The 17975-nt window shown below is 36.6% G+C and overlaps 2 protein-coding genes across 2 annotated transcripts; both read right to left on the bottom strand.

Annotated features, from left to right (window-relative positions):
* Nucleotides 1-523: 523 nt before the first annotated feature.
* LOC133314986 (phosphoribosylglycinamide formyltransferase, chloroplastic) lies at nt 524-2853 on the bottom strand. Its single transcript, XM_061516541.1, has 6 exons — nt 2359-2853; nt 1875-1986; nt 1475-1651; nt 1257-1383; nt 917-1044; nt 524-804 (listed from the first exon to the last, which is right to left on the bottom strand). Exons 1-5 carry the CDS (start codon nt 2774-2776, stop codon nt 931-933), a joined length of 948 nt encoding a protein of 315 aa, XP_061372525.1. The 5' UTR covers nt 2777-2853; the 3' UTR covers nt 524-804; nt 917-930.
* A 1754-nt stretch (nt 2854-4607) lies between these two features.
* On the bottom strand, nt 4608-10019 carry LOC133314989 (serine/threonine-protein phosphatase 7 long form homolog). The gene is made up of 6 exons (XM_061516544.1): nt 9613-10019; nt 6691-7008; nt 5979-6589; nt 5820-5898; nt 5327-5719; nt 4608-5236 (listed from the first exon to the last, which is right to left on the bottom strand). Exons 2-6 carry the CDS (start codon nt 6997-6999, stop codon nt 4745-4747), a joined length of 1884 nt encoding a protein of 627 aa, XP_061372528.1. The 5' UTR covers nt 7000-7008; nt 9613-10019; the 3' UTR covers nt 4608-4744.
* Nucleotides 10020-17975: the final 7956 nt, after the last annotated feature.

Genomic DNA, 17975 nt, shown 5'->3' with positions numbered 1-17975 from the left:
ATATTTCGTTCTAAATCAAATATGGAATAAGTAATTTTTACCCAATATTCCCGGTAATATTTTGGCGAACCAAACACATCTTTTGTAAGATTCCAAGTAAACTCAATCTCTACTGAATTCCCATTAATCATGATTCCCGGTCACCAAAAAATTTCTCTTGTACCAAACACACCCTTAGAGTGAGTTTACTAACTGGGATACACTAGTATGCATATCCCATACGTCTTAAAGAGTTTATCAAAGTTTCAGACAATCATATATGGCAATCTTCATCATCAACATGAATCAAAGTTTAAATGGGATGCAACTTTCAACATTCCTCCAATCAAGCATGTTTAGAAATTAAACAAATAAAGGAAGACTCATATATAAACGGGTGGCAAAGGACAGAAGCATAGAAAAAGAAGCTTTGACATCCAGACCAAGAGTAGGTTCCATTTGCTCATGCTCTACGCACTCAGAATAATTATAAATTAGGATAAAGTGCCTTGTGCACATCAAATTTCTTATCCAAATCGTAGAGTAGACAATTTCTTTATTAATGGGGCAAAATCATGACATGTTAATGAAATCTTGTGTGGGGAATGAAGGAGGCCAAAAAATAAGATCGACCCAATATGAATATTGAGAGCAGATTGAAGTTTATACAAAACAGGTAATCGGGAGAAAAGTTTGACACTTCTTGCTTATTATATTCTTGGAGGGGGAGCTACATGAGTACCCCGGTGTAAATATGAAGTTTCATTAGCAACTGATTCAGTGTGAATGTTAAGTTTCATAAACAAAATCTCCAACCAAAATACCCTGCAACAGGAACAAAGTCCCATCAGATGCAAGGCATAATAGTAAAAAGATGATATAAATATATTATAAATAAAAGTGCCATTAAAAGGAAGTTAAAAGTGAAATTTCATACCATGTCAACGATAATCAATGAAACTCATTGGGGTTTCCTTTGCTTCGGATGAGAGGAACACCATCTTCCCTCCAAACTATACGCTCTTCACATAAAGCCTCTACCACCTCCACATATAACTGGTGCTCCTAAATTTGGAAATAAAAATGAATAAAAATCAATTGGAGTCCATCTTTTCAGTCTGCTAAATTGCTAGCCTTTTGGTTGCATAACTGTCAAGGTACATCAATGCTTCCTATGACAAATATATTCATTGAATTTCATTCAGGATTAAAGCAGTTCAAGGATTTAAAATGCCATCATTATTTGGGAGCTGATTGATTATAGAAGCTGCCGTTACCTCCCTAAGAACCCTTGCAGCCAACTCCTCTGCAGTATCATTAGCAAGCACAGGGACAACACGCTGGGCAAGGGTACGTCCCGTGTCATAGTGTTCATCGACAAAATGAACAGTAGGACCAGAAAATCTAACCAACACAGAAAAATGAAGACATAAGTAGTTAAGAACCAAGTACAACAGTGTTTCACTCAAACAGAGAGATTCTGTGAGAAGAATACCTTGCTCCAGAAGCAATTACTGCTTTATGCACCTTCATACCATAGTAACCCTTGCCTCCAAAAGCTGGAAGAAGTGATGGATGAATGTTTAATATAGATCTTTCATAAGCACGGATCAATTCCACTGGTATAAGTTTGAGGTATCCAGCTAAAAGAATAAAATCAACCTCAAATCTCCTGATAAAAAAATGTGTTTATATGTTAATGATATAACCACGTTTCCATAACAGTCTTTTTCTGTTCCCTTTTGTAGATTTAGCCATAGTTGTGCTACACTGGCTTTTTATTTGAATTTCAACTTTAAAGCAAAGCATATACACATCAGATTCATTAAAAGTCTAAACTCTAAAGTTAAATGCAATTGCAGGAAATGAAATAAAGAAACATCTGAATATCTTACCTTAGTGTATCAACGAGGTCACTAGGAGATAATCCATCGCATTCATCCTTTGCTTTTGGGAACAATAAAACCGGGATTCCATTATTTCTTGCATACTCTGCACCTCCACACTCTGGGATAAAAATAAAAATAAAAATAAAAAAACAAAGAAGAAAATTTTAGTACCCCAAGACTCGAAATAAAAGGTGAATCAAAACGTAGTCCCAACATCCAATGTCACACATGACAAGCAGCATCAATACACAATGAAGTTTCCTCCTTCTAGCCACAAGTATAATAAATATCATCTTCGCAGGAAACCATCTTAATCCATTGACTATTATGATCTAAAATTGAAGAAAATAGGCTTCAAGGAAAAGTACTACTACTAGAGGCCAAGTAAGAATGTAGCTAAGCTAAAAGATAACATAGAACCATGAAAAATTACATTATTTTGCAAAAGGGCAAAACTGAAAGCAAAGGGGTAGTTGAGTTAGACCATTACCGCTTTTATTTGTGACCAGTACAAGAACATCTCCATGAAGTGATCCCCTTTTGGATGCCTCATGAATTGATCTGAAGTTGGATCCTCCACCAGACACAAAAACTGCCAGCTTTTTCCTTCTCACCATGACCTGAGCTTTCACCCCATGCCCCTCCTTTGGTTCTGTAGAAATATTACTCCTGCTACACCATATTCTCCTCCTAGAACTAGAACACACTCCTCTGTGAACAGTGCAGATGGCATGAAAAGCTCCACTAGGAGGAACCTCAAGATTCTGGAACTGAATAGAAGGGCATAAAGAAGAAGAAGAAGAAGGTAAAGTAGGGAACTTTAAAGAGAATGGTTGTTTTGCAATTGGAATTGATGACACTGATGATGATTTTGGACAAAAGCTAGAAAGAATTTGTTGAGCTTCCATGGAAATTTTAATTTGAAGATATCAAATGTTTTGAAATAAAAAAATAAAAAATTAATTTGGACAAAAAAAAAAAAAAAAAAAAACGCCGCTGGTCGCTACTCGCTAGTCTTCGCAGGGGGAAGGGTTTGTCGAAAAGCGGGAGTCACGAAGAGGCTTGTCGAAGGTACAGATACTCTAAGGGTCAAAAGACAAAAAGACCCATAAATTATTACTGTTAAATTTTAAAAGGAGGGTACATATGTAAACTTGCACATCCAGAATTTAAAAAGTATGAGCGACGAGCTGGGAAACTGATTGAATAAGTGGAGAAGACAAGGAAAAATAAAAGGAACACTGGTCTAATAAAAATTAGCAAAGTGATATGTTTTGAAAATTATTCGTTAAAATAAAAGGGCAGGATATATTTAAATTATTAATTTTTAATAAATTATAATTATTAAATTGATTGAAATGGTAAGAAAAGATAAATTAAATTGGTGATAAGTGAATCTCACCCCTAAAATAAATATAACGTATAATATGAAAATTATTTTATGAAGTGATATAATTTGTAGAGGTGTCAATATAGGTTATGACACGTGAGTCGACACGTAAGTCGACCCGTAACACGACACGAAAATTCGTGTAATGTGTTGTGAATTTGCCTTCATCATAGTGCTAGCAATTCTGATCAAATGTTCAGGGGAAAAAAATTGAAAAGGATTTAATGAAGTTAGGTATGGTACACGACTCCTATCTCTTATCTGCATATATTTTCCAGTTATACTCCATTATGCGTGTAATGTGTTGTGAATTTTTTAAGCCTAATAAAATTCTCTGTGTCCAGGTCATACTCCTTTTATGGTGGATTTTGAGATATCTTTGGCGAGGTATCGTGACGCTAGTCCTGAGGTTGTAAACTGGATTGATAGCATTCCCAGGAAAGTGGTCACGTGCATACGACGTGCAGGGAAGAAGATATGGACATATGATAACAACATTGTCCAAAACAGTAAACAAATTTTTAAAGAGAGCTAGAAACATGTCAATAACTACCTTGGTTAATCACATATACAATAGACTTGTCTGTTATTTTGTTACCAGGGGTCAAAATGCTGCCAAGGAAATACATTCTCCTCATCGTCATTGCAAGTATGTTGTTCGGAAGTTGAAATATAATAAGTCTCTTGCTACAAGCTATCATGTGCATACATATAACGTTAGTGAAACAATATTCAAGGTGAAGGTGGACGAGGGTTATGAGAGGTCATATTCTATCAACCTGCCAAATTGGTGATGTCAATGTGAAAAGTTTAAGGCCTTCAAATACCTATGTAGTCATGTCGTAGCAGCTTGTTTACCTATTCATGTTCGGCCATCACAATATGTTGATGATGTATTCTTAATGACTAACCTGGTCCAAACGTACTCATTTTTATGGCAATCAATTAAGAATAAGTTATTCCACCCAGTGCAGATCCAGTTGTCATACTTGATAAGTCTATGTTGCATGCAAAGGATTGTCCAAAGTCAACGAGAATACGTAACAAAATGAATCAAGTTAAAATCAGTTCTAGTCGCATTAAGTGTAATATTTGCAAATAACTCGATCATCATTGAAGGAATTGCCCTAATCGTGGAGCTAACCAGTGATTATGTTTTATTATTATTTTAAGGACTTTATGGTATTGTATGTTGTTTTTGTCTTGGTTTAGCTATCGATGTATTGAAATTTAATCAATATTCAATGTAAGAAATGTTATGGTTGTCTATCAAATAAATATTTTAATGACATAATCAAAAGTAATGACAACAAATATAAAATGTACATAACATAATAAAGTCACTAACATAAGAAAGTCCATGTTCATAACAAATATAAAATCTATGATGGAGGAGGCCATTGTTGATGACGTGCCTGACGGTCTGGCAACCTGCAAATGCCTCCTCAATATGCCTATCATGATCTTATGTCTGACTACTCTAAGACTAACTACTCTGAGTCTCACTACTCTGATCTTGACTATGCCCAGATGCCATGGCCACTGGACTAGCCTGATATACCTGTTGGCTTTGCGAGTCCATCGGTGGATACGTTCCAGCTTGGCTAGGCTGATATGCCTGCTCCTGCATATTGGGTGCATAATAATGAGGTTGACTGCCATAAATGGGGAACATGGGCGGCCTATACCATCCAGATGTACGCGGCCTAGGCGATGATATAGGCTCCGACACTGGAGGCATTGGCCGACGACGGCGTCCAAGCCCACGACCTTCTTTCGCATGACGCCCAACGTCCACAGACAACTGTGCCTCATCCGGAACCTGTGTCGGGGGTGCCTCCGGTCCTGCCTCCTCAATTCGGGATGTCTCTTTGAAAATAGCAATAATACGACCAATCTCCGCATTAATAAACTCCAGAGTGTAGTTTGGGAATTGGTCCGAAGTGGTCATGAAATGTAACATCTCTAATCCATCAACCTATAAGTCACAACATAAATAAATAAATAAATAAATAAAACATATAAATAATTACAATACTTGACTAGCAAAATGAAAAAATTAACTTACACAACGTCCTATCTTGGCAGCCCTCCTAGTAATGTAGCGCCTGCCTCTCTGCCTGAACCACTCCATATACCCATGGTTCGGTGACATGAGACCCTCCATCAGAGCTGGCATCTCTATGTTTTCTCCTCTGGTCTCCCATCTCCGTATGAACTTTTTAAGCTTCCGCGGCCAGTTCTCATCCATTTTACCCCGAAGGGTATAATCGTGGACACCACACAACTTTCTAGGCCGAATAGGTATCGGCTGATCCCTGCCAAATTGGCGCATACATCTGTCAGGCTGGGAATACTCAACGATATGAAAACATATAAGAGGTGCCACAGCCATCCATAATCGCTGTCTCTCAACAGTTGCACCCATAAAATCATAGCCTAGATATGGTTGCCAGACCACCTATATAATAAACAAATATACAGTCAATTGAATTTTCATATTTTTCAAAATTCATGTTTGGATGTAAAAAGTTGTTTGAATTAAAAAATAGAAAACATACCTCATCTCTGCACAATGTGTCTAATCTATCTCGATACCAAAGTAGTTCATGAAGTTTAAAACGCCCTAAACCATTAAATCTGGAAGAAAAAATTAACACAATCATTAATTCCAATACTCACAAAGATATAATGAATTAGCCAATATAATAGATACATACCGATGTCCAAAGTGCCATTCTGGTTGAGTAGGAAGAGGGATAGGAGGAGCAATGGGTGGGAATCTGAGCCAAGCCCAGATTTGTAGCAAAGTGGTGCACCCACCAATGTCAGATCTGTCGACGTCTGTACACTCACATAATTGTCGAAATAAGTGTGCCAAAACTGCAGACCCCCAACTATAGCTCCCAATATCCTGAAATTCTCCTGCAAGTAATGGAATGTAGCGACATCCAGCTACACTACCCCCGGATCTGTCGCAAAGGAGCCATCCTCCTATCATGCGCGCGATATGTGCCTTTGTGTAATAAATTGCATTATGGGGATTATCAGCGACTGCACGCCAATGTGCATATACCCTATCAAAATATGACAGCCTAACATTACCTGAAGTTAACTCAGTATTCTCATTAGGCCCATTCCCGAAGACATGGTTACACACTTCTTGCCAATCCATGGTTGTAGCTCCACTAACTACTTTCCCTTCAGTAGGCAATCCAAGAATAGCCGCTACGTCTTGCAACGTAATAGTCATCTCACCTTGCGACATATGAAAAGTGTGTGTCTCTGGTCTCCACCTCTCAACCAAAGCACTGATGAGGCTGGCATCGATCTAAAAAATGTAAACAATTTGTCAATTTATATGTTCAAATATACCAATTTACAATGACTATATTACAACACAATATAATATATTTAATTTAAAAGGCATACCTGCATATGTTGCATGCGCGCGACATGTATAAAACCAGCTTGGGTCAAGTATTGCGCAACCACATCTGGAATATCATCTGGCTGGGGTCCACCAGTGCCCCGGGCTCCTCTGCGAATCTTTAGGACCCTTTGCGTCTCCTCGTTCCACACAGCTTGTGAAACGTGCTTGCGCTGTGTGTGCCGCCTAAGTACGTCCCACTGGTGAGGTCCAGGAAGAACATGCGTCATAGGATCGCTTGGCTCCGGCTCACAATCAGATCCCCCGTGCGCGGAAGACCGAGGAGACTCAGACGATGAGGAGTCAACCATAATAACATACTATATAAATTTACAAACATACTGTTATAATTTATTTAATTAAATATATTTAAAATGTCTAATAAATTTAAAAATATACTAAATCACACCCATTCATTCATTATTTTTAAAGCAAAATCACTAAGCATAATAAAATTTATTAAGCATGTCCTAAGTAGCTAGACATAATAAAATTTGCTAAGAACAAAATTAATAGGCATGTTATAAGTCACTAAGCATAATAAAAATTAAGTATAAATAAAATCACTATGCATATATTATAAGTCACTAATCATGTCTAAGCCACTAACCATGTTGTAAGTCACTAACCATGTCACTAAAAACATCCTAGGTCACTAAAATAAGTAACTAACCACATCCTAGATCACTATTATAACATATCTATTGCTTTAATTTAAAATATAGAAAGCAAATATTAAGACTTACTTGCAATTTTGTTAAAACGTAGAGTCTATGTAAAAACGGTAGGGGTGAACAAAAACGTAAAATCGCAAAACGTAAACGAAACGTAAGAGTTTACTAGCGTATTAAAAATAAAATATATATCCAACATATATAAAACCAAAACCCACAAACATGTTTATTTTATAAGAATGTCAATTTTAATCTTTGTTTTAATTTATATAGAATAATTTTAATGTATTAATTATATAAGTTATTAAATTTAAGCTAATTAATAACTATAAATATATATAATTTTTTTTATTATTACGTGTTATATATATATATTTGAACTATGCAAAAAAAAATCATATTACGTTTCGACACTACGTTTGAACCGTTTCTACGTTTCGACACTACGTGTGAACCGTTTCGACTCAAAACCCGTTTCAACTAACGTTTTGACTCGATTTTGGTCATAAAAACGTAGACACGGTCCGTTTTTACGTTTCAACACTAGGTTTTTACAACACTGCTTACTTGAACGACAGAGCTTCGCCAAACAAAAAAACTTACAGAAGTCAGAGCAAAATCCTAGAAAGAATTTAGAGAGACGGAGTGAAATGAAAAAGTGAAGGGGGTATTTATATAGCGGACTGGTCACCCACCATGTTGGGCGTGACTGGAGAAGTGACCCAGCCCCCTAACGCACTTTATCTTAGGCGTGACCTAGCCCCATTCGAGTCCCATTTTGGGCATAACTGTGAGGCGCATCTAAACTCCATTGCGCCTAATTTTGGGCGCGACTGGTTGCTATAAATCCATAAAAAGGTTTCAAATTGCAACTTTTTCATAATTATTTATTAAAAAAGCAAGATTGTAATTTTGTTTGCCTATATATATAATTTGATTAATTCTTTATACAATGGAACAGTAACAATTACAATAGACAAAACATATACGACATAAGGGAAAAATAATTTAGGTCAGAAAACATACTCTAAGCTACACGCCGTCCTATTGCTTGAGTAGCCAAATGAAATTTATCATAGGGCTCTTATTTCACACCAGAGTAGAATATCTACTCGATGCTAGGCCAGGTAATATAAAATAGTAGCTAATTATAACCGTAATGCAGTGGACAATGCTATTTAGTCAGAAACATTCCAATTTTGTTGCCTTTATGCACCATAGTTTCAACATTCTTACAAAACTTTATTTGCAGGAAAACGAATAGATTTCCCTCAATATCACATAAATCCAAAAAGGGGAACCCATTTCTAAGCACAAGTAAGAAGCAATTATGGAGATGGAATCAGAATGTAGTAGTCAATCACTATTTGCTTAACAATCTTGCAAGTCAATAGGCAAAAATATGAAACCTTAATTCCTATATCAGCTAGAGAAAAAAAGAAAAAAAGGAACAGCTCTATCGATCAACAATTCAAAGTGAACTCCTAATAAGACAGAATGCATTAGCTTCAATTGACCAAGAATCAAGGGTCACAAACTAAAATTGGAAGCATATCTCGACCGGTATCTATGTAACTAAAAATTCTTTGGGCTATCGGTTCAGGTTAAAAACTTGAGACAGTGTTCACTCACACAATTCAAAACAACAAGACCACCTTAAATCAAGGCAATTTACTCCAGTATCATATAACTGTCTCACTCGAGTAATTTAAAAGAAATCAATGCAGAATTTCCCACACTAACCAAATGGACAGTATAGCTAATTGATGTTCAAGTCTAGCACTTCACAAACAGTACTTTGAGAGTTATAAGGACAAAACAGATTCAATTTATATGCTATATCCCAAGCTTGATATTAAAGGTAATTTGGTGGCAAGTTACATATATGGCAGTGCAATAGTTCAATACAAGTTAAGTACAAGGTTTCAACACAAATAGCAAAGTAAGTCAACACAAATACACTCTAGTCGTCGAGGAATTATATAGAACAGAATGATAAGATAGTTTCAAGAAGTATGTTCATTCTGTTCTGATCAAAACACTAATACACTCTCAATGAAAGCACCAGTTGAAAATACACATAACAACCAAAAAAACGTTGTTCTGTACCTTTATCCCCAATTTATAACCCTAACTAAAGGGTTGATTAGTTCTACCAAGCAATCACCAGCTATCAACAACCATTTTCTAATTCATGCATTTGAAAAGCAATGCAATCAACAAACTAACAGAATCAAACTAATTACTAACCGAATTTGACCAATACACTTGCTCAATGAATCAGCCTAAGTAGTCTTCATCATCGAATCTTCGAGGTCGTCTTCTCACTGGCTTGGGCGTGTCCACTGGTTCCTTAAGATCGCCTACTGTGCTTTCCCCATCTTCCGATCATTCGAACTTGTTGCAGCTGCTTCTCGTGGAAACCCCCCTCGAAGGAACTTGCTATGATGTGTTCCTGAATGAATTAGGAACCTTGCAGTTATTGCATTGTACTTTCTGATTTTCCAAGTGCAGTGGACGACACTAATCTTGGGGAAATTCCCAAGAGTTAAAGGCTTATTGAGAAGTAATTCTCACTCCTTAATAATAGATGGCTTTTGCAGGCTCAATTGTTGATAACAAAGAAGGCTATAGTGAAAAGTGAACGAAGTTCGATGGATATGTGATGGGATGTTGTTTTGTAAAAAGGAAAATCGTGTTATGTGCCACTTTTAATCTCTGTTTAAAGAATAAACATGTCTATACATTGTGGCTGTCTGGCTGATGTGGGACAGCCTGTTCTGGAATACAAGGATTTGTAGGAAAAAAAATTAATTTAGTATTTTTTAAATAAAAAATTATGAATTTATAGTTTTTTTTTGAAAATAATTACACATTTTTTTGCACAATATCACGCCCAATATAGGCGTCAACCATCACGTCCAATTTAAGCATTACTAAAGAGGCAGTCACGCCCAATATAATGATGGTTGAACTTGGAAGCCTATAATCAAGATAGCTATGAACAAATGCTAATCCATGCGGGTGTATATGAGTCCAACTGAAATAAATATTTTTTTTAAGAATTGAACCGAATTGGTTTCAAAGAATCAATTTATTTATATATTTTTTTATCTAAACCGGTTTGATTTGGTTTGGTTCGATAATGATTCGGTTCGGTTCGAAAACGGTTCGGTTGGTTCAGAATCAATTCAAGTTGAACCTATTATGAACTCAAATCGGTTCTGAAATAGAAGACAACAATTTAATAAAGGCTTTAATGTTTCTACAATGAATGTAGATAAGTTATCTATATTCTGTCTACCAAAAAAAATTTATCTACATTCATTCCTAAAACGATATCGTTTGGGATTGAAAAATTAAAAAGCTATAATAAAAAAGATTATTATAACCCTCAAACAAATTATAATTACAAAAATATCTTGATTTTTGCCTCAAAACGACATTATTTTGGGCTCAATGTAGATAAGTTATCTACATTGATTGTAGAAAAAGCAAACCCTTAAATAAATAAGAGAAGAACAATAGAAAAGGAAAAAAGAAAAATAAATGAAAAGAAGAGGGAAAAAATTGCTCATGTTCAAAAATTGGTTTTTGTAAGAATAGTGTTATTTTATGGTTCTTTTACATATTCCTAAAAGTGGTTTTTGAACTAGTTTTAAGTCCAAATGAAAAATATGAAAATATTGAGAGAGAAAAATATATATAAATAATACTATAAAATTAAATAAAAATAAATAAACAAAGTAAAAATAAGAGAGAGAAATACATAAGAGAAAAAAGAAAAGGAAAAATAAAAAAATTAAGAAATAAAAAAAAGATAAAATAAGGAATAAATAAATAAGGGAAAAAAACAGAGAGAAAAAGATAAATATAAAAAAGAGAAGAAGAGAAAAAATAAATCAGTTCATGATTTTTTAAACCAGTTCGATTCATAAATCAGTTCACTTCAAGAACTAGTTTCTAAGAAGCAGTTCAATTCAAAAATTGATTTTTAAAAATTAGTTTTTTTTAAGTGTTGTTTAGTTCACAGTACAATTTTTTGGTTTTTCGAGGCGGATGATCATATTAAGTGGATAAATCTCTTCCAATAAAATCTTTTTTTATATACACAGTCAGGAATCGAATCCCTATCAACATGCTTAAAAAATTTAATTATCTATCAACTGTGTTGGTTATTATGAATTTTAGATCAATAATAAAATGGGCATCGTTCATATGTTAAGGTAATAGGATTAATCCTTCCATCAATAATAGATCAACTATGTATTATATTCTTTGAATTTTACTCTCTGATTTGTAGTATCCACAACTGCCCCCAGTTTATCCTGATTTAAGGCCATATATCCGCATATTACTCTGTACCTGGCTATTTTTTTGTTAATTTTCCTTGTACCCATCGGCAGACCTGTTTTGGTGCAAGTGTGTGAAAGTGCACACACAAATTTTTGGAAATATATATATATATATATATATATATATATATATATATTGAGTCCTTAATAAAAATTAAAATTACAGGACCCAATTTAATCTCTTCGAGAAAAAAAAAGTCGACTATCGGTCACTCTAAATTTCAAAATAGATCTGATTAGTCGAAATTGTGGTTCCTCTGAAATTCAAAGAAGACCTACATTAGTCTCTCAAAAAAACTAACATGGGTCTATTTTGAAATTCAGAGGGATCACGAGTCAATTTTTTTCTAAGGGGTTAAATTGGGTCCCATAATTTTAGTTGAGGACCCAAAAGGTACTTTATTTTTGTAGTAAGTTCAAGTTTTCTTTTCTTTTTTTGTTTATATTCTTTTGTTTTTTAATATATTTAAAACTTTCTTTAAAAAAAAATTGGGGGCATTGCCACCGAACGCTATCCGTAAATGTGCAGACATAAATAAAATTGCTTGGGTTCGCCACTGCATGTACCCAAATACTTTCCTGTGAGAGACCGCATAAAGAAGTCAATTAATGAACTCAGTTGTTAAAGGATTCAAGAAAATGCCACCCATTTAGATGTAGGTAACACTCTAGATTAATTTAAGAATCCTTAGTACTATTGTGATGAATTAGTTTTAAGCAGTGTTTTAAAACTCAGATTTAACTTGCCAAGTTGATTTGGGTTTCGGTAGTTCGATGATGGCATTGATTCAAGCTAACTATTGGATCAGCCATATAGTTGAATCGATTTTGATTAGGTCAAATGGAACCCGACAGATCAAGCTATTTTTTTCCTTAAATCAATTTTTTTAAATGGGAAAATGATTTTTGCATTTATCACAAATTTCTCTGCCACTCATAGAAAAAGAGGAAGAGAGAAACTAATAAAGAGAGAAAGGATAAATGTAATGGACTCCACTGCTGTTTTATTATTAGTGATAGAAAAATGACTTCTATAATTTTCCATTTTAAAAATTGGAGACAATATTTCGCTTTTAAAAAAGTAGTGTTACCACTTACCATTAGGCTACCCTTGATTGTTGGTCAAAGTATACCTTATAATATATTTATTATATAATTTAATATAAATTTTGGATACAATATTCCACTTTTGACATTGGCTGAGAACGATTATCACCTATGGAAGTGAGTAGTGTTATCACTTACAATTAGATTATCCTCAATTATTAGTCAAAATGTACCTTATAATATATTTATTATATAATTTAATATAAATTTAAGGGGAAAGTTCACCAATGCCCCTGTGATTTACTCCAGAATCACTTATGCACTTGTGGTTTTTTTCTTATCACATATGCCCCTGTGGTTTGTAAAAGGGTATGTTTTTTATCACATATGCCCCTGTAGTTTCTTATTTTTTACAAAGCACAGGGGTACATGTGATAGGAAAAAAACCACAGGGACATGGAGAATTTTTTTTTTTTTTTTGATAACAACATGGATAATTTTGAAGCAAACCACATAGGTATTGGTGAACTTTTCCCTAAATTTAATTAAACAGGTTGAACCATTGTTCATCCCCGGTTGAACCAATGACCAAGTACCTTAATTGAGTCGATGACCGGGCTGAATTTTAAAACACTAGTAAGCATTTCTCTAAGTATGGTAATTAAAAATGTTAAGAAATTAGAATAGATGACAGCTTAGACTAATTGGGGAAAATTGTCATACTAGACTCGGTTCATTTATGATGGGTCAGACGAATACAGGTTAGATTATTATCTTCCGATAAGGCTAACTGGTTTTATATGGATAAAGGATAGATAGAGATAAGAAACAAATATATATATATGAAAAAATGTAAGTTGAAATTACTTGTCCTAAGCTATAGAATTTAAAAAGTGAAATTTAGGAGTTCCTCCTGGGTAACACCAGCCCTCCAATCATAAGGACTTCCGTAGACACTAACTCCTTAAACTGATTTGTTTTAGTGTAATCCTTATATTGTGTGTGATATCATTAGTTATGCTAAATCGATATTCTAAAGGATTTTTTTTTTTGGTAATATAAAGGCCAAAGGACAGAAACTACAAAGCAATCTTATGAGTAAAATTAACTGCTGACATATCAGCTAATAGAAGTAAACTAATTTCATGAGGAGGCTCGTTAAATAGAGATAAGTCTTCATCTTCGTTATGATCCAATAGATAGTTGGACAGCCAATCTGTGTAGGCATTAACTTCTCTAAATGAGTGGGTAATTCTGACATCTCAATCTCTTTGGAACCATGCTCGAATATCCACCAAAAGATTCGATTCTCGAGCCTCATCACCAGCCTTGGTGAGAACAACAACAACATTTTGAGTCACTTTTGTTAGGCTTCCTCCTTCAATGCTAAGCCCAAGCCTATTGAGGGATTTCCTAAAAACCCTAAACCCTAGATCTCACATCTTCTATATATATCATTAGTTGTGGGTGGAGACTATGTTAGATTCAAAGAAAATTATTTGAGAGATTTGTGAGCAAAACTTGGAGCTTTGTATTTGAGAGATCTCTAGAGAGAATTTGAGTGAAAATTCTCTAGAGAAGTTTGATTATCACCATTGTTGGAGAGATTGTGTTAACCACCACTTTGGTGAATTTTGATTCTTTGTATCCATTATTTTCATAGTAGACGTTTGAACTAGACTAGGTCCCGTGGGTTTTTACTTCTTCATTGGAGAATGTTCTCCCACGTTAAAATCTGTTTGTGTTCTCTTTCTCTCTCTCCCCTTTGTATTTTGTTTTTCCACTGCGCTGCCCGACCTGGTGAAGTTCAGGCCGAGGTAAGATTGCCGAGATCCGATATACAGGATCTTGTTGACTGACTTCCGAAAAAAGGCTTCTGAGCTGAGTTGAGGGAACCGAGTTCCCAACAGTGGTATCAAAGCCCGAGTTCGACGGGTTCTGAAGGAGACGAGATTGAGACCAGTGGCATAACTCATGATGGAGATATGTTCAAGCTAACCGCAGACAATTTTACTTATTGGAGACCGATGATGGAAGATCATCTCTACTGCAAAGATCTACATGAGCTCATTATCCTTGATGAGAGACCGGCAGGCAAAACTGATAAGGAGTGGGAGATCCTGAGTCGTAAAGTGGTAGCCATGATCAAGAAATATATTGACAAAAGCCTATTTGAGCACGTGTTTTAGTTCACGAACGCGTACGAGTTGTGGACGAAGCTGGAGTCCATAATTCAGAAGAAAACTCCCAGGAACAAAGCACACTTGGTTCGCCGACTTGTGAAGTTGGAATACAAGGACGACATGAGCATGATTGAACACCTCAACACCTACAAAGGTATTGCGAATCAGCTATCAAAAGCCAAGATGAAAATTGATGATGAGATGCAGGCTTTGCTGCTGCTGAGCTCGCTGCCAGAAAGTTGGGATACTCTGGTGGTGACTTTGAGTAATTCGGCTCTAGAAGGAAAATTGAAGATGGATGCCGTAATAGATAGTCTCCTGAACGAAGAAGCCAAGAGAAGAGAACAAGGTGTTTCGAGCATGTTTGAGGCCAATGTTGCTGAGAACAGAGGGAAATCCGACTCCCGGGGTAGAAGTAAGAGCCGGGGTCGAGATTGTGACAAACGAGGAAAGTCCCGAGGCCGGTCAAAGCCTAAATATGAATTGAAGTGCTTCTATTGTGGGAAGACAGGGCATAAAAATCCAGATTATTGGACTTTGCAGAATGACGAGAAGAATGGCTCTGTGAAGCCGGATCAGATTATTCTTAAGAAGAAGGAAGACAAGAGCACCACTGATGTGGCTGCCAACTCGGATGTCGAGATATTCCTTTTTGGTGAGGATAATTATCTGAATGTTGCATATGATGACTGCACCTGGATTGTCGACTCCGGTGCCTCCTTCCACGTTACTCCACACAAAGGTTTTTTTTCCTCTTACCAAGGTGGTGATTTTAGAGTCGTGAAGATAGGAAATCAGGTGACCAGCAAGATTATTGGTGTCGGTGATGTGACCCTGACCACGGATGTTAGGTGCCGACTTGTGTTGAAAGATGTAAGGCATGTTCCTGACATGCATTTGAACCTAATCTCGGTAGGCAAGCTTGACGATGTTGGGTTAATGAACTACTTCGGTAGTGTTAGATGGAAGCTGGCCAAGGGAAACTTGATTGTTGCCCGAGGTAAGAAGGAAGGCTCCTTGTACGTGATGCAAGGAAAGATCAATGGCGGAGAAGCCAATTCTGTCAGAGATAGACCTAGCTTGGAGCTATGGCTGAATGTCTCGGCCGCATAAGCGAGAAAGGGCTTCAAATCCTGAACAAGAAAAGATTACTGACCGGGTTGAAAGGACAAATGTTGGAGAGTTGAATGCATTGCCTAGCTGAAAAGCAGCATTGTGTTTCTTTTGTGAGACCGGATCAACCCAGATTACGCAGGTATATTCTTGACCTCGTCCATACTGATGTCTGCTCCATGTCGGAGAGATCCCTTAGAGGTGCTCAGTATTTTGTTTTATGCATTGATGATCATTCCCGCAAAGTGTGGGTGTATTTGTTGAAGTCTAAAGACCAGGTACTCCAATCATTTAAAGAATTTCATGCAATGGTTTAAAGGGAGACTGACAAGAAATTGAAGGTGGTCAGATCTGACAATGGTGGTGAGTATTGCGGCCCATTTGATGCGTACTTTAGAGCGGTCGGGGTTTGACTTGAGAAGACGCCCCCCAAGACTCCACAGTTGAATGGACTGGTTGAGAGGATGAACCGAACTATTGAAGAGAGGATGAACCGAGATGTGATCTTTCATGAAGATGAGACCATTCATGACATCTCGAAGCCCAAAGTCCGGGTTACTGTTAGATGTGAAGAACCCATCCCTCCTGTCCGAGCTGAAACAGGGGGAGAAAATCAAGAGAATAAATGAAATGATGACCAACAACAAGCTGATGAAGACCAAGATACTGAGGTCCGAGTTGATGATGAGATCCGGGATGAGAATGATGAATCGGGTTCTCAAGTTGAAGAACAACCGCGATATCCAACTCAAGAAAGAAGACCTTGTACAAGGTACCCATCTGATGAATACACCGTTGTAGCTGAAGACGGTGAGCCTCAGAGTTATGATGAGGCTGTGATGAGCTCAGATAAGAAAGAATAGGAAAAGGCAATGCAAGACAAGATGAAGTCTTTGCACGAAAATCAGACTTATGAGCTGACCGAGTTGCCTGAAGGAATATGAGCTCTGAAAAATAAATGGGTCTACAAGATTAAGAATGAAGAGAACGGGCAGAAGCCGAGATACAAAGCCCAGATAGTAGTGAAAGGTTGCAATCAGAAGAAAGGAGTAGACTTTGAGGAGATTTTTTCTCCTGTGGTGAAAATGACCTCGGTCCGAACCGTGTTAGTCATGGCGGCTTCAATGGATCTCGAGGTAGAACACATGAACGTGAAGACAGCATTTTTTCACGGTGATTTAGAAGAAGAGATATATATGGAGCAACCTGAAGGGTTCCGAGCTCCAAAACAAGAAGACTTGGTATGCCATTTAAAGAAGAGTTTATATGGCTTAAAGCAAGCACCTCGGCAGTGGTACAAGAAGTTTGAATCATTCATGATATATCACAAGTTTGAGAAGACAGAGGCCGACCACTGCGTATTTGTGAAGAGGTATTAGGCCAGAGATTTTTTGAATTTTTTGTTATATGTTGACAATATGCTTATTGTAGGGAAAGACAAATCGAGGATAGTCGCCCTGAAGAAGGCATTGAGCTCATCCTTCGCAATGAAGAACCTCGGCCCTGCAAAGCAGATACTCGGAATCAAGATTATCCGAGATAGACAAAAAAAGCTACTATGGCTGAGTCAAGAGAAGTATATTGAGAAGATTTGGAAGAGATTCAGTAGGGACAAAGCCGAAACAATGAGCACCCCCCTAGCCAGACACATAAAGCTGAACCAGAAGCAATGTCCGAGATCTGATGAAGACAAAGACGAGATGCTAAAGATCCCGTACCAATTCGCTGTCAGAATCTTGATGTATGCAATGGTTTGCACTAGACCCGACTTGGCATATGCTGTTGGAATGGTAAGCCGGTATCTATCGAACCCCGACAAAGAGCACTGGAAAACAGTGAAGTGGATCTTTAAATACCTCCGAGGTACGACCAACTTATGCCTCTGATTTGGAGAAGGTAAAGCCGAGTTGCAAGG

The sequence above is a fragment of the Gastrolobium bilobum genome, unplaced genomic scaffold (assembly GCF_033153095.1).
Source record: "Gastrolobium bilobum isolate Gb01-03AN ecotype WA unplaced genomic scaffold, APGP_CSIRO_Gbil_v1 utg1154, whole genome shotgun sequence".
Taxonomy (NCBI): Eukaryota; Viridiplantae; Streptophyta; class Magnoliopsida; order Fabales; family Fabaceae; genus Gastrolobium; species Gastrolobium bilobum.
This window is presented reverse-complemented; position numbering and strand designations above follow the sequence as displayed.

Bases quoted from the DNA above. Each gene is read 5' to 3' on its own strand.
- LOC133314989 (XM_061516544.1), bottom strand. From the start codon at position 6,999: ATGGTTGACTCCTCATCGTCTGAGTCTCCTCGGTCTTCCGCGCACGGG. The intron at 5,899-5,978 runs GTATGTATCTAT...TTTTTCTTCCAG, and splicing joins GAATGGCACTTTGGACATCG to ATTTAATGGTTTAGGGCGTT. The intron at 5,237-5,326 runs GTAAGTTAATTT...TGTGACTTATAG, and splicing joins CTGCCAAGATAGGACGTTGT to GTTGATGGATTAGAGATGTT.
- LOC133314986 (XM_061516541.1), bottom strand. From the start codon at position 2,776: ATGGAAGCTCAACAAATTCTTTCTAGCTTTTGTCCAAAATCATCATCA. The intron at 1,652-1,874 runs GTAAGATATTCA...TTTTTTTATCAG, and splicing joins GACCTCGTTGATACACTAAG to GAGATTTGAGGTTGATTTTA. The intron at 1,045-1,256 runs GTAACGGCAGCT...TTCCAAATTTAG, and splicing joins CTGCAAGGGTTCTTAGGGAG to GAGCACCAGTTATATGTGGA.